The 15195-nt window shown below is 40.9% G+C and overlaps 1 protein-coding gene across 4 annotated transcripts in view; it reads left to right on the top strand.

Moving 5' to 3' along the window:
- Nucleotides 1-15195, top strand: part of pde5ab (phosphodiesterase 5A, cGMP-specific, b) — a 75064-nt gene that overhangs the window by 53456 nt on the left and 6413 nt on the right. For 3 of the 4 annotated variants that reach the window (XM_031874266.1, XM_031874267.1, XM_031874264.1), the window contains exons 8-13: nucleotides 118-185; nucleotides 5597-5705; nucleotides 5787-5871; nucleotides 7102-7277; nucleotides 10613-10672; nucleotides 14301-14447. In XM_031874266.1, coding sequence (XP_031730126.1) covers nucleotides 118-185; nucleotides 5597-5705; nucleotides 5787-5871; nucleotides 7102-7277; nucleotides 10613-10672; nucleotides 14301-14447 — 645 coding nt within the window. The remainder of the gene's footprint in view (nucleotides 1-117; nucleotides 186-5596; nucleotides 5706-5786; nucleotides 5872-7101; nucleotides 7278-10612; nucleotides 10673-14300; nucleotides 14448-15195) is intronic. The other variant, XM_031874265.1, reaches the window with a different exon arrangement.

Here is a 15195-nt window from a genome sequence, read left to right as displayed (position 1 = left end):
CCACCTGATTGAATGAAACGGTATTATGCCAAGTACATTTTGCCCCCAAGCAAGTCATAGCAACAGTGCTCAGACTGTAAAACCTTAGTCACTAACTTGTTTTTAATCTTTTTGCAGAACTCCTTCTCCAGTGTCTTTTATATGGAATACGAGGAGCTACGTGAAGTCCTCGATGCCCCCAAAAGGTAAGGTCTTCAACTGAAAACCGTTATTTAATTAAATAATCAATGCACATTGACCTTGAGACCTACTCCATCTGTTTCTACCAGTTATTAGCGCTAATATTTCCTTGAATTTGCAAACCACCCCAGAGAGGCCCTTAGATGAGGTTTGTGTAGCAGGCACTTGCATGAGGAGTCATTATCATCATACAGCATATTCACAGAGGGAGAATCAGAAAAAAGGTCGTAAAAGTCTCATCGTGCCCAATCTTGTATTTCAAGACTAAAGACAAGACGGAGCTGCTCAGTCCAACTCTCATAAGTTTGTAGAGCTGATTTGCAGTCCCATGGGATCTTCATCAGATAATTGACTTTCTTCACCTGCCAAATAACCAGACATTTGATCGCCAGCTTTCAGCTCTTAGCTCCTTTTCTTAGCCAGGCTCTTCTGGCTCATTACACTATCTTCAGGGTTCATTTGACGGCTCCTCAATCACACCCTCTTTATCATGATGAAGTGGTCCCCTTTGACTGTCTTTGAGGCAGTCGAGACCTTTCCAAGTGGATATAACAGTCGTCAGTCACGCACACAGACACAGTGGTTTTGAGGTCAACAAGCACTCTTATTGCATGTGACAGCTAAATGAGTTGCATGTGGAGTAGCCCCAGTCCGAGCCTCAGTCTCCCCAGTCCTGTTTCCCTGAGCCCTAGTCTGAGCCTCAGTCCCCCCAGTCTTGTTTCCCTGAGCCCTAGTCCGAGCCTCAGTCCCCCCAGCCCTGTTTCCCGGAGCCCCAGTCCGAGCCTCAGTCCCCCCAGCCCTGTTTCCCTGAGCCCCAGTCCGAGCCTCAGTCTCCCCAGCCCTGTTCGTCTGAGCCCCAGCACTTCCAGTCTGAGCCCCAGCCCCTCCAGTCTGGCTCGTCTGAGCCCCAGTCTGAGATCACGTGTCCTGAGAAACTCGTGCCGTTCGGCCGTCCCCCGGAGTCCTTCTGCCCATCCGGCCGTCCCCCGGAGTCCTTCTGCCCGGCCGGCCGTCCCCCGGAGTCCTTCTGCCCTTCCGGCCGTCCCCCGGATTCCTTCTGCCCGTCCGGCCGTCCCTCTGCCCGTCCCCCAGAGCCCTTCCAGACACCCCTCCTCCAGACCCCTCCACCCACCCTATTGGACTTTTGTATCTGTTGGGACGTCTAGAATCCGTCCCTTGAGAGGGGGGGTTTTGTCACGATTTATGTTTTGAATTAGTTATTTATTCTGTTTTATTGAGATGTTCTGTGTCTTGCACTTTATTTCCTGCCTTTGTCTGTCTTACCCCTGTGATGGTCTGCCCTTCCCCTAATCAGACACTGCTGCGTTCAATCACCTGCACCTCCTCAGTCTGCTTCACTTCACTTTCTGCCCCTGTCTGTTCCTCTCGGGATCGTCTGCCCCACCCTTAATTGAAACCTGCTGTGTCTAATCACCTGCACCTTCCCTGTGTATTTAAACCCTGTGTGTCCCTTGGCTCAGTGTTCGTTCGTCTTTGGTGTAACCTGGTCCGTCTTTCATCTGCCTGCCATTTCCGCTCGGTACGTTTAGTGTCTGCTCCACGTTGCCGTGTTCCCTGTTTCTTTGGATGTTTTATTTTCATGGACTTGTGATTCACACGTTTTTGTGTTGAACACTTTTTTGTTACAATTAAACCCACAATTATCCAACCCTCCGTTTCCCGAGTCTCCCTGCATTTGGTTCCAGCCCTTTCTTTTCTGCAAAAACCTTACAATACAGCTGACAGACACTTTAAGTTGCTATGTGAAGAATCAATGATACATTGTCACATTAAAGTCATTGTGATGAGTCATACGAGAAAAAATGATAAATTGATCTGCATTTTTAAAGCACCTTAGTCTTCCGACCACTAAAAGTGCTTAACACTACATAGCTGTGGATCGAACTGCCAGTCGTCCTATTAGTGGATTACACACTCTTCCTCCTGAGCCCCAGGAAGGGGGCACAAGGAGCCACATGTCAACAGTCAAATTGTTATAGCACAGTCCACATCAATGTCCCTGGTTTGATTTTGATTTTGAGATGGGGACCTGTTCTTTTTCCTGTTTCTCTTTTAGAAATGTTAATGTCTCATAAACAGCCCAGTAATCATAGAGAAACAAGGAAGGACACAAAGAGAAAATAAAGATCGGCCAATCAGAGAACCAAATGATTTAACAATTTACAGTAGAGGGTCGGTATGAGAAGAAAATGATTGAAGGAGGCTGCAGCAGCAGAGCTTCCTGACATCAACTTGAGCTCCAGGAGGAGTGAATAAGCTGTAATCTGATTTAAGATGCAATGAGATAGAAATCCCCCCCCCCTCCCCTCTTGTCTCCAGGGCGGCCTGGCCTCCCCAGTTGCTACGCAGCATCTAAAATTCAATGCATAAATAAACAAATTCACAAATGTCAAATCTCAGTTTGCTGTGGCTTAATCAAGCCTTCCTGTGTCGGGCTGTGAGTATCCATCACCTATGATTGTATTATGAGGATTGTTAAATGAGCAAGTGAGGATTCTTATGAGGGAAAACCAAAACCTTTTTTGGGGGGTTTTAAATAATAAATCTTTGGTTTGACAAAGAAAGAATCCTGACTCAAGGTCCACTTACTAGCATATTTTCCAAAGCTTTCAATCTCACCTTATGTTCTTCATCCACGGATGGAGTTTGCTCAGTTGTCACCAAGATGGTTCAGTTGTTGATGGTTCAGTCACGTTATGACATAACAGATGACAGTTGAGCAGCTAATCAAACTCCATGGGCTGATGAAGACCATGAGATGTTGAATTGTTAATAAATAATAGTCCCCAACAATAGCAGTTTGAGTAACGTTTGATAAAAACTACGTCGCCCAGCTGTTTTTATTACTGAGCCCTATTCAAAAATGAAAGGCTGTAGGAACCAATGGGCTTGGGGCTGCGTGCCACAGATCTTTTTAAGGGATTTGTTGACAAAAACACAATCTGAAATAATACCAGACACAGTTTAAGTCCAGTACTGTGCATAAGGCCATTAAAGACCAGAACATGTATTTTTCAAAGACAGGAGGCTCACAGTTATTACTGATATATGTGTGTGTGATACATTGTCCTGACAGCAGGCCAAACAATCAGGTTTTATTGACTCTATTTTCACACTTCTACGTGCTCCAGGCAGAGATGCAGCAAAGAGACGTCAAGTCAATACAACCTGATCCCATCTTGTTATTGGTAAAACAGATAGACCTGTCACATCTTGTGAGCTTCCTGTTTGAACGGAGATTGAAGACAGTTTTCCAGTCACTGGATATTATGCAAAGTAAAGCATTATATCTGTGTGCACATAGAGCTCAGTATGTAGGTGACCAAGCAAAAGAAAGCGAAAATGGCAGTTGTGAAAATCCAACCCTGTCAGGGATGACACAAACCAGATGTCTTATCTTGTCTCGTCCTCCATAACATCTTGTTTATTTACAGCCTGCTCTCATAGGTGTCTCCCTCCTGTTTAGATCTAATAACGTCCTTTGAATATGGCCGTGTATTTGTTCTTCCTCTGGGAGGACTAAGATTTAGCAAAATTGTGGCTCCAACTGGGCCAACGCGGGAGGGGAGGGGCCGTGCAGGATGTTAGCTTTGACCGGCTGGAACCACAGGAGGCTTTTTATAGTGACATTAACCTGGGGCTGCGGCTTTACAATGATACGGCGTCAGTTTCGTCGAAGCAGGAAGTTCAGTCGAGCTGAACCACAACAGTCCAAGCATTTCAAGATTACAAAGTAGGGCAATTTCTTGCCTTTTTCTGGATCTGGATTTGGATTGTGGCCCTGAATTGAAAGCCAACGTGGCACTGTCATGGTTTTTAGTGATGCCGGTAGCTATTCTGTGGCCTCATTTAAGTTAATCACAGAGAGAGGGAAAGGAAATGTGGATTTTAGTCTGTTTGGGCAATTAAATTCAAGCACAGATGCATGGGCTGTGCTGCATGTCTGTCTGAAGTGTGTGTGTGAGAGAGAGAGTTGAGGCCAGTCAAGACAGAACACGTTATATTTAGCCCCAAGTCTTAAAGTCATTCAAAATAAAAACTCTGTTCATGAATAGGATGTTGAAAACTAAGAAACACACACATGCACACTGATATTCTTATCTGCAGTGACTGAAGTATATTTTACTTAAGTAAAAGGGGAAATACCAAAGTTGAGAAATTCTCCACTCCAAGTACAGGGCCGTCTATTCACACTCCTTAACAATATTTGCCGTTAATGCCTTGTAATGCTAATATCTGCAGAGGATAAACTGAAAACTATACCTCTGTCAAATGACACTATAAGTAGAGGAATTGAAGACATGTCGGATGAAAGACTGTGGTCTTTCAAACAACAGACCACAGCTCGAATTTAGGCAAGTGGTCATTTTACAATCTACAGACATAACAAACAAAGCAGTTTTACTGGTTTACGTGAGACATGTGTGGGACGGGGACTTACAGGAACAAGTTCTCTGCACAAGAGAGCTCCCTACACTACGACTGCAGAGGACATTTTCAGCTCAGGTTCAAACTGCACCATCTTTACATTAAATACATTTGAGAAGTTGAACATTTTCCTCGATTTGGGTCGCGGCTTGTCATTAAGGTGTGATGGTGGGTCCCGCAGCCAGACCAGTTGAGAACCACTGCACTAACACACTCATGTTTTCAGCCACACACATACCGTGTGGCCGCAGCACTACAGCCAAATTCCGCTGGCTTTTGCTCTAACCTCATGTTATGTTTATGTATCCATTTGCCATCATTTATCATGCAGTATTATAACCAACTCTGTGGTTGAACTTGGAGACACTAAAGAAAAGAAACAAGCTTATTAAGCGCTGACAGGTGTGACTGACGGGGGTGGGTGGGGGTGGAGGTTGGGGGGATTGAGGACAGGTGCAGCTTCCCAGCTGCAGTTCTGTCATTAACCAGGAGATGTTTTATTATTCATTGCTGTTAGCCTGAAGCTTAAGGAAGCAGGTTTGGGTTTAGGGTAATTATGCTTGGTAGATTGAATTCAAGGAGCAGCGGGGCAAAGCTGTGTCTCCAAGAAAGTTACTTAAAGTGTCAAATTACAATGCGTCATTTTGAAAAAGCCACTTGGTTACACAGAACAGACACAGTTAGAGACAAGCTGGAGCATTTAGCAGCTAAAGAGCTAAACAGAGAGTAATATTGGAAAGGTTTGCATTTTCTTCAGAATTTTTAAAATAAAGTTGTTGGATTTGAATGACATGTATAGATACATAACATTCATATGGCAGATGCTACCAAAGCGAATTAAGGTTAAGTGTAAAACTTCACACAAGGTAGATCTCTTTTAAAATTAGAGGTGCAGGCGAGCTTGGTGTTTCATTTCATTATGCGCAGTTAGTTATGGGGTTGTTTGTGTTGTTGTGTGTCTCCTCAGGGACTGTGATGTCAGTCAGATTAACTACATGTATGCCCAGTATGTCAAAAACACCATGCATCCTCTCAACATTGCAGACATCACCAAGGACCAACGCTTCCCTTGGACAGTCAGTATATCTTTTCTCTTCTTTTCTTTTTTTTTTGTTCTTTTTCCTAAGTGAGTAATTATCCCTCTTGTATTCTGACAGCGGGAAAACCCACATCACACCAGCAACCAGATAAAGAGCTTGCTCTGCACTCCCATCAGGAATGGCAAGAAGGACAAAGTCATAGGTGGGATCTCTTTCTCTCTCTCTTTCTCTGGTGGAGCGCGTTTTAAAGCGCTAAACCTGGGCTTAAACCACTCTTTTTCATCTGTTCATGACAGTAGCTTAGCTGCAGTAAGATCTGTTGGGAGACAACTAGCATGGACTGATATTTGTTTTCAAGATGCACTGATTAAAAAGATAAGATGCTGCACAGACCCAGAGAGAGATGAGCACTGTGGACTGTCCCAGATTGCTTAGGTACTTAAACTGTCTCTGTGGTTTCCCAGTTACTTTTCAAGGTTGGAAGCTTTAAAAATCTGAAATCATAGGACGGAGAACACATTAAGCCGGCATCGCGCTGCCACTTTCATTAACCTCCATGAATGGTCCTGCCACTCCACCCATCACTGTGATTATCATCAGCATAATCAGCTGATAGCAGCTCCATTAGTTGGCTATGAAGATGACTAATGACCGTGGATGTCCCTCAGTGATCAAACAGAACAGGTCCTCACAGCCTCTCCTGCAACCTGTAAGAGTCCTGATGATGAGCAAGATCAAAACAGCTCAGTGCATTACAATGATATTCATTCAGGCTAGCTCTTTTTTTGCTTCATGAATACATTATTAGCATTAGAGATGCAATGTTCTGCTCTGTGTCCTTATAAGGCACAGGTTTGTGTCAGGTGTAAACAAAAATGGCAATTGTATCTCATTCTCATGCCAGGCGACAGCCTTGCTATTATTTTTCCGTTTGTCTTGGTACAAACGTCCTGTTCATGCAAGATATACTGATAAGAATTTGGTGACCTTTGCCATAACAAAATAATTAAAAAGTTAATATCACCCAAATGTCTAATAGGATAAAATGATAAAGTGGTGACTCTTTGAACTGGTTGGTAACCTAGCCTTGGCTAACACATTAGCATGGAGAGCCAAAACCAATGATCTACTGAACACATGTGGAGTGCTTTAAACTAGGGTGCTGTTTACAAGAAGTGTCCATCTTAATTAACCACTCTTGTGGTATTCACAGCATCATGCATGTTTTTTTGGTTTAAGTTTTTGGTATACTAATATTTTAAGAAATTATTCTTGTCGTTGTCTACTTCCTGATTGAAATTACAAAGAAATCTCACAAAAAGAAAGTTTGAAAAATAAACTTTTTTATCGGTCACATAGCAACTGTGTTCTTACTTCAACCACTTGGACACAAAACATAAAGTGTGCTGAACAACTGTGTGTGTCTATGTAGGTGTATGTCAGTTGGTGAACAAGATGGATGAAGCACCAGGCACTGTGAAGGCCTTCAACAGGAACGATGAGCAGTTCCTGGAGGCATTCGCCATCTTCTGTGGTCTCGGCATCCAGAACACACAGATGTATGAAACAGTGGAGAGAGCAATGGCCAAGCAAGAGGTCACTCTGGAGGTCAGCCTCTCTCTCTCTCTCTCTCACACACACACACACACACACACACCTTAAAACTATGATTTCAGTGCATAAAAAGTAAAGTAACCCATACTGAACTGGGTACTGATCAAACAGGTCATAGTTTCAGATAATGCTTAAACCTTGAGGGGTGTAATTTATTGCATCATCACATATTGCTTTATTCATATTGGTGGGATGTCAGTAAATTCTCAATGACCTTTATTTACCTCGAATGAAAAGAGAGACCTCTGTCTTATAAGTAGATTTTGTCATATAGTAATGAGAGGCTGCTTAGTTTTCTCATCTAATAAACATCATGCCCAGTTTAGGGAGGGCTTAAGAACAACATAACAAACTCCTTTTCTCCAACTTTTAGAACCAGACTACAGAGACTGATGTTCTTATTTTTAGAGATGTGTCAAACTGTTTATTTATAGTTTCATAGGATTTTTAAATGGGATTAGCTTCAGAATGGGCAAAGCTAAACTAACACAGAAAACATATGACCTAAAAAGATACAGCATGATGAAATTAAACATAAAAACTGAATTACAGTTGATATACATCATTTAAACAATGAAAAAAGAACACAATCTAAAATTAAACTGGGCCTTTATGCTGAAAAATAGAGTGATGAAAGAAAAATAACAGCAATGTAAATACTGAAACACAAATATGTCATTTCAGTGTGTATATGGCATTTAGTTGTGACGGTTAAGATTAGGTGCAAGGGACTGCATCCTCACTAATAGAAAAGTATAGAAAAGTACAGTGTGTGTGTGTGTGTGTGTGTGTGTGTGTGTGTGTGTGAGTGTGTGTGAGAGCATCTCTGATAGAGCTGCATGTGGGTGTGTGAGTGACAGTGACGAGGCCATGCTGGAGGATTTATCAAGCTGCTTCTTGACACTCCTGCTTTCAGCCTCTGTTCACGACTTGCAGAAAAGCACAAAGTCATTAAAACCGAGCCCCCACACACACACACACACACACACACACTGTCAGTGTGTCTTGACTGTTACACTTTCTATTCAGTCTAGTGTACTTCCCCTCTCCACGTTCAGTGGGGACGCTGGTACTCAGTGCTCCAGCCATAGATGCATGACAGTCTTTGAATTACATCTTTCAACGCAGACTACATCAGATATTTTTTTTTCCGGAAAGCAATTCTCCAATCGATAAAAACTTTAACGCAAGATTCCTTCTGGTGATTCAGGGTCATGTGAGCTAAACCTTTGCGTTTCTGGTAATCAGCAGATTTTGCAGCAAGTTGACAAGTGGTGTTCATGTCATTTCATCCAATATTCATTTTATTATGAACACCGTTGACATTTAAAAATGTCGACCTGTTGATGCAAAGATGCAAAACTTCAGTCTTACCATAAAGCAGTCCTGCTCATTGATTTGTAACATTGCCTGGACACATTGGAGGTACAGGAAGCATGGCGTAAACAGAATGGTGAAATCTATTTGTGTTGTCTCACAATCAGGTGTAAATTCTTAAATCCCTACGTGGGGCTAAAATCAGGGCTAGTTTCATGCTAACAGTACATTCAAACAATGTTTCGATAAAGTGAGCGCTATGCTAGCTGTTTACACTAATTTGGGTGGTAGCAAGCCGCATGTAAGTCTCACACTATCAAATCAACATTTCCATTTAATTGCCACAGCCTTGTGTTTTTTTAGACAAAAGACACAAGGCTGTCTTGCTATACTGAAAACTTCAGAGCAGAATGTCTTTTTCATATTTTGTATTTGATTGACATGTTTAGTGGATGAGCAGCACCACTTTTTCCTTTCTTCCCTGTCAAAAGCTTTTTTATCTTTATCTTTATATGTTGTTTTGGCTTCCTTGCAACATCAGAGAACTCTGATTTCTGGTTTCTTCATTATTACTAAATGGGTTAGGGTTAGGGTTAGTGTTAGGCAAATCATGGTAGCAGTGGGCTAAACAAAGTGGTCCAGATAACCCTCTCCCCAGCAACATTTTCTAGCTACTCCTGGGGGATGCTGAGCCATTCCCAGGCCACATGAGACATAAAATCCCTCCAGCGTGTTCTGGGTGGGTGTACCCGGGGTCTCTTAAATTTGACTTAAGGAAAACCTCCAAAGGGACACCCAGGAGGCATCCTGATCAGATGCACCCACCACATCTTCTTTCAATGCAAAGGTGCAGGGACTCTCCTCCAAGCTTGATGTCCGAGCTTCTCACCCGCTATCTAAGGCTGAGCCCTACGGAAGAAACTCATTTTGGCTCCTTGTATCCGCAATCTCATCTCATCTCACTACCCAAAGCTCATGACAATAGGTGAGGGTTGTAATGTAGATTGACTGGCAAATCAAAGGCCTTGTCTTCCGGCTCAGCTACCTCTTCACCACAACGGTCCAGTACAATGCCTGTATCACCGTTGACACAGCATCAGTCCACCTGTCCATCTCATGCTCTGTTTTACCTTCACTCGTAGAGATCCTGTGACACTTAAACTAAACTCCCAACCCAGAGGGAGCAATACACCATTTACCGGCAGAGAACAATCTGAATGTCGGAGAGTGCTGAATTTCATGATCTAAAGAAATCAATAAGAACCACATCGTCTGCAAAGAGCAAAGACACAATTCTTCGCCTTGAAATCCTGTTAATGAACATCTTAAACAGAAGGGACAACCTTAATGGTCAACATCCATCAAAAACAGATTTGACACATTTGACTCACCACCACGTTGTGCTCAGTTGACAGCTCTGCTCTTTACTTCTCCCAAGTGTCCAAGACATACGGCCGCAGATCTGATCACAAAGTAGATCATCAATCTTTCGCCTAGGGTGGTATGGTACCACTTATGAATCGCCCAATGCTCAATCATGGTGTTTGTTATGGCCGATGAATCAGGCATCCCGTTCCTCCCAGTCATCCCCCTCCAGGGTTCTCCATCGTTGCCCATGTGAGCGTTGAAGTCTCCCAGCAGAGCTATAGAGTCCCTAGACAGTTTCCTTTTTAGGACACCACCCAAAGACTCCAAGAAGCCCGGGTCCCCAAAACTGTTGTTTGGTGCATAATCACAGACAACAGTTTTGAGACTCAACACACAGTTGGATAGAGAAGTTTTTTTTTTTTTCACAAACATTTTTCTCCGTCTCCGTTGCATATTTAAGACTTATTGTCATTGTGTTTTAATTAATGTAACCATTTAAACTTAAAAGCAAAAAAAAGAAAATCATCAAAAAGAATTGGAGATGCATGTCAGAGAGCAGTTGTATAAGCCTGTATTCTACAGAGAACCTATTATGACCCAAAGTCTGCATACCTCATCTTTGCTTATGTGCGTGTATTTTCCAGGTCTTGTCGTATCATGCCTCTGCCGCAGAGGAAGAATCGCGGGAACTCCAGGTAACCGCGGTAAATTCAAATTTATTAATTTAACCATATACACTTACATGCCCACATGAACATTAGTTCCCACTCATTCATTGGTTATTAAATATACAGACACACAGAGGAAGCAGAGTTTGTGTAGAAAAGAAGCAGTCATTTAGCACAACACCACACTGCTGAATCAGCAAGAAAGCGCCAGTATAGCAACTCTATATGGCTGCTTTCCTCACAAACACACATGCACACACACTTGTGTGGAAACCATTATAACACTAAATGCATTGAATTTATTTACCTTGAACAATGGACTGACTGACATGGGGTATCCTTTTGAAGTATTCAGGTACCTATTATTTTTAACCCAAATAATGAAAAATCCAAGCTTTCCTAAAAAGTCTGTTGTCTAGTCAGTTATGACTATAAAAGTTGACTTCTCAGAAAACAAAGAAAAAAAAAAACAGAAAATATCATTTTCATTTTAGAAAATGTGACATTTTGGTTTTAGATTTTTTTATGAAGCAAAGTTAGATTTTTTTCGAATAAAATAATGTTTCTAAAATATTTTAAAAGACAATATTCAGAAAACAAAAACACATTTTTGAGATTGTTTAGTTAACACACCATTCAGGAAATGAACACAAGTTTTCTGTGTTGTTGTTTTTTGCTCATGAACATTTTTCAGAGATAAAGTAGACAGTGTGACCAAAGTATATTTTGTGCTGCTACCTACAGTAAGTTTAAAATCACAGAGGCAGTTTGTGTTGCAGTGGCAGAAAGTGGATACAATTACACACATCACATCCTTCCCTGTTTGCAAGTTTCAAAGAGAGACCAGAAAGTGTTGTATTTTATGTCAGGGTTTAGAGGCCAGTTGTTCTTTTGTTTCACTTTCAATGCAGAAGAAAGTGTTTCAAAGCTCTCCTTATTCACAAACACTTTCCTGTGTAGTTATTTCCAATGAATATACAGCAGAATCACAGTGAAGAGTTTGTAATATGCAGAGAACCAGACTAACAAGGTATTTGGTCTTTGTAGCCAGCAGCCAAGTGTTTGGCTGCTGAGCAGACAGCCTTGTAGATAAGTGGTCAATAATAAAGTTATTTTATATTTTATATTTGCCTAGCCATGTTTTAATGAAAGTGTTATGATGAATTCATCATTTAATTGTCCCTCAGACATCTCTATAGGACTGTGTCCTCCACAGTTCAGACTGCTCAGCAGCTCTGACTCTATTGAGGCAAAGCAATCTGCCTCCATAGTTTCATTCATCCAAGGATTCCCTTCTGTCAATCTAGCCTTGGAAAACAATCCTTACCTTTTGCTTTTAAGAGCAATTTAACTGCTTTTATATAAAGAAAATGCATTCTAATACTGCTCATGTTCTTCGCAAAACTGTCACATGCACATTATTGTTCTCACTATCTCTTTACATTTACATTACAACTCTAAACAAGACTATGTTTCTCTGAATTCAGGATAACAACCAGAGATTGGATACTATACATTTCTATCGTTATTGGCGGCCTTCCTGACCGCTCAAATCAAAGAGAATGTGACATATTTTGGGCTCGTAGAGTTCAAAGCACTGTGACAAATTGTTCAGCCTGTATTTCATGTGCACAGAACTGTTGTTGTGATTTACTTTGTAAACTGTGACCATAATCCATTGATAGTACCACAAAGTGACTGCATGTTATTATCTAACTCATATACTGTTAAGTTACTCTACCACTGTTGGATGGTATTTTGGACACAGCTTTGTAAAAATATACATAAATACATTTCAGGTTAAATACTAAATATTGTTGTCAAATTATATAAATAGAACTATTCACACCACACTCACCATTTACACAACTAAATGGCATTAAAAGTTATGACTGACAATGACATCATACAGATAATAATGATTCAATGGATAGCAAAAGGTAACCTTCAAACAAATTCACCTTTATTCTCTTGCTGAAACAGCTACATTTCAGTTCTACTTGATATATCTAAATATTCCCTGTGGACTTTTCTTGTAAATAAATACAGTACATTTTTTTTAATTATTGGAACCTGCATTGTGTGTGGAATACTATGCAATCATCTGCATAAATGTGCATTTCATTAGCTCCTTGCCTAGGCGCTAACTTGCTTGTCCTTATGAGCCTGCTGGTAGCACATGAGAACAAACGGACCAGCGGCCTGTTCACCAAAACATTGCTCACTAGCACCGTTGGCGGTCAAAAACTCAACAGGTTACCTTTTAAGTTTTACTGTAGAACACACTGTGATTTTCTTTATTATAAGCTACATTTCTTAGTTTGATCTAAAATAGATGAGTAATATTTGCAGGATAGTTTCTATATATATTTGTTAGTTATCCAGGTCTTTACAAATTTGAAGTTTTTTTTACTGGATGGAAATTCAATGCAGTTTTTTCCAAACTGGATACTTATTTTTGCTAAGAAGCTCTGCTATAGTATCTATCAGTAATATAAACATTGTACTCAGCCATGTGATTGCTGAGATCTTGGAACAAGTTCCAATGGTTTAAGAAACACTAGCAATCAGATGATTATACAGGTTGTAAACATGCATACAACAGTTCAGCCATCTTAGCCATCGTTTTATTCAGAGGTGAACTAGTGAGTATACTCTTTTCATGTCGCTTTACTGGCTCCCTCATTGGACAGGAAAACCATTAGTCCACACAACTATGTTAAGTACAGTAGATCTGTGATGTATATTTACAACGCACATATATTTACCTTTGGCCTTTGTTTCCTCTTTCAATTAAGGATGATCTACCTCTTTGTTTATGAGCTGTCTAATCATCTGACCGCTTATTTTTCTTGTCCCATGAGATCTATTTTTAGAGAATATCGAGAACAATGTCTCTTACTGTTGATGCATGGTAATAGATCAAAACATGTGCTGCACTGTAAGTGAAAATTATTTATTTATATATATATATATATATATATATATAAAATCAGTCTACAAGCAGGAATTGGAGGGAACCCACTCTCTTGAACCTATTGTATGATTGGTGCTCTGGCTTTGTGCATAAATTACACAAGAAATCAAATATTATATCGCTGCAGCCAGACTGTTTTATGATTTGTTTTTACTACACTCACTTGTAAGTATCGAACTGGTTTTCTGACAGCACATCAAGGCAAATTTCCAAACATGAACCAATCGGTGCAGCCCAGCTTTCACACCAGTCACACTTTCAACAGTGACAGCACATCACCATCTCAAAAGTTCCTGTTCTGTTCTCCTCTCCATGTGGCAAAGTGTCTGAACTAACAGCATAACCTGATTAAGAGGCCTCCCTCGGGTGCCAGAGACAGGATGTGTCACTTGGTATCTAGGACACAGGCTTGATTTTATGGGTACGTGCCACCCAAGGGACTGCTACATACAGTATGTGTTGATCATCATAGGTAACAACAGTGAAAGCTGCTACTGTAACGGCAGCAATAATTTTATGTCAGTCATGTCATATCAAGTGAAATAAGAATTAAATTAAGAATCTGTAAAATGATGACCATAATTAAGTCAAACTAAATAATGCAGATGATACACATTCATATTCACGCCTGTTTATCATTGAATCTGCAGCCTCCCTGAATGTATTTGTGTGTGTGTCTCTTTGAAGGTATCCACAGTGCCGTCAGCCCAGTCGTTGCATCTTCTGGACTTCAGCTTCAGTGACTTTGACTTGTCAGACACCGAAACCACGCAGGCTACTATTCGTATGTTTGTCGACCTCAACCTGGTCCAAAACTTCCAGATGAAGTACATGGTAAGAAGTGACCTGGGATGTTATTAAAGTAGATTATACGTAAGCATTTCCCATTAAAATGCTTGAGATTGACCCTGTCCATCTGCTCATCTGACACATTGGTCCACAGCAAGATATCTGGACACATACTGGACAGATTTTCAGCTTAGTTGTGGACATTCTTGGTCACCACAGGATGAACCTCATGGTCACTTTCAAGTTTTCACATGGACACAAGATATACTAAAAAGCTCAAAATGACTGAACACAGTCATTTTCACAGACGATGAACCTTTTTCACTTTGTTCACATCATAACCGTTCCTCCAGCACCGTCCTCACCTCAGAACAAAATGGCAACTCTGTAAGAATGTTACACGTTACTACATGAACACAGGTATTTCCAAACCCAAAGTGGAGACAAAGCCTGCATTACATTACAATAAAGTACAAATTCTTTATTCCAGTTTAAATGACATAAAAGCTAAATAAGACACTTGGTGATAAACATCTCACTTCTATGTCAAAATGCAACTCTACAATCAAAACCTCACCAATCAAAAATCCTTTTTCAGAATGGCATTCATGCAATAAAATAAAACACACAAGCACCATTTGAATTACTCTTTCAAAGCAGCACTGATGTACTTTATACAAAACACAACTGTCTTTAGCAATTTGTAAACCTTTTTAATTCCCTCCAGGCTTATGTGAGTTTCAAACGTGTGTGTGTGTGTGTGTGTGTGTGTGTGTGTGTGTGTGTGTGTGTG

This window comes from Anarrhichthys ocellatus, unplaced genomic scaffold (genome assembly GCF_004355925.1).
Source record: "Anarrhichthys ocellatus isolate YVR2014 unplaced genomic scaffold, GSC_Weel_1.0 scaffold79, whole genome shotgun sequence".
Lineage (NCBI taxonomy): Eukaryota > Metazoa > Chordata > Actinopteri > Perciformes > Anarhichadidae > Anarrhichthys > Anarrhichthys ocellatus.
Note: the sequence above shows the minus strand (reverse complement) of the source record. Positions and strands in the feature narration are given on the sequence as shown.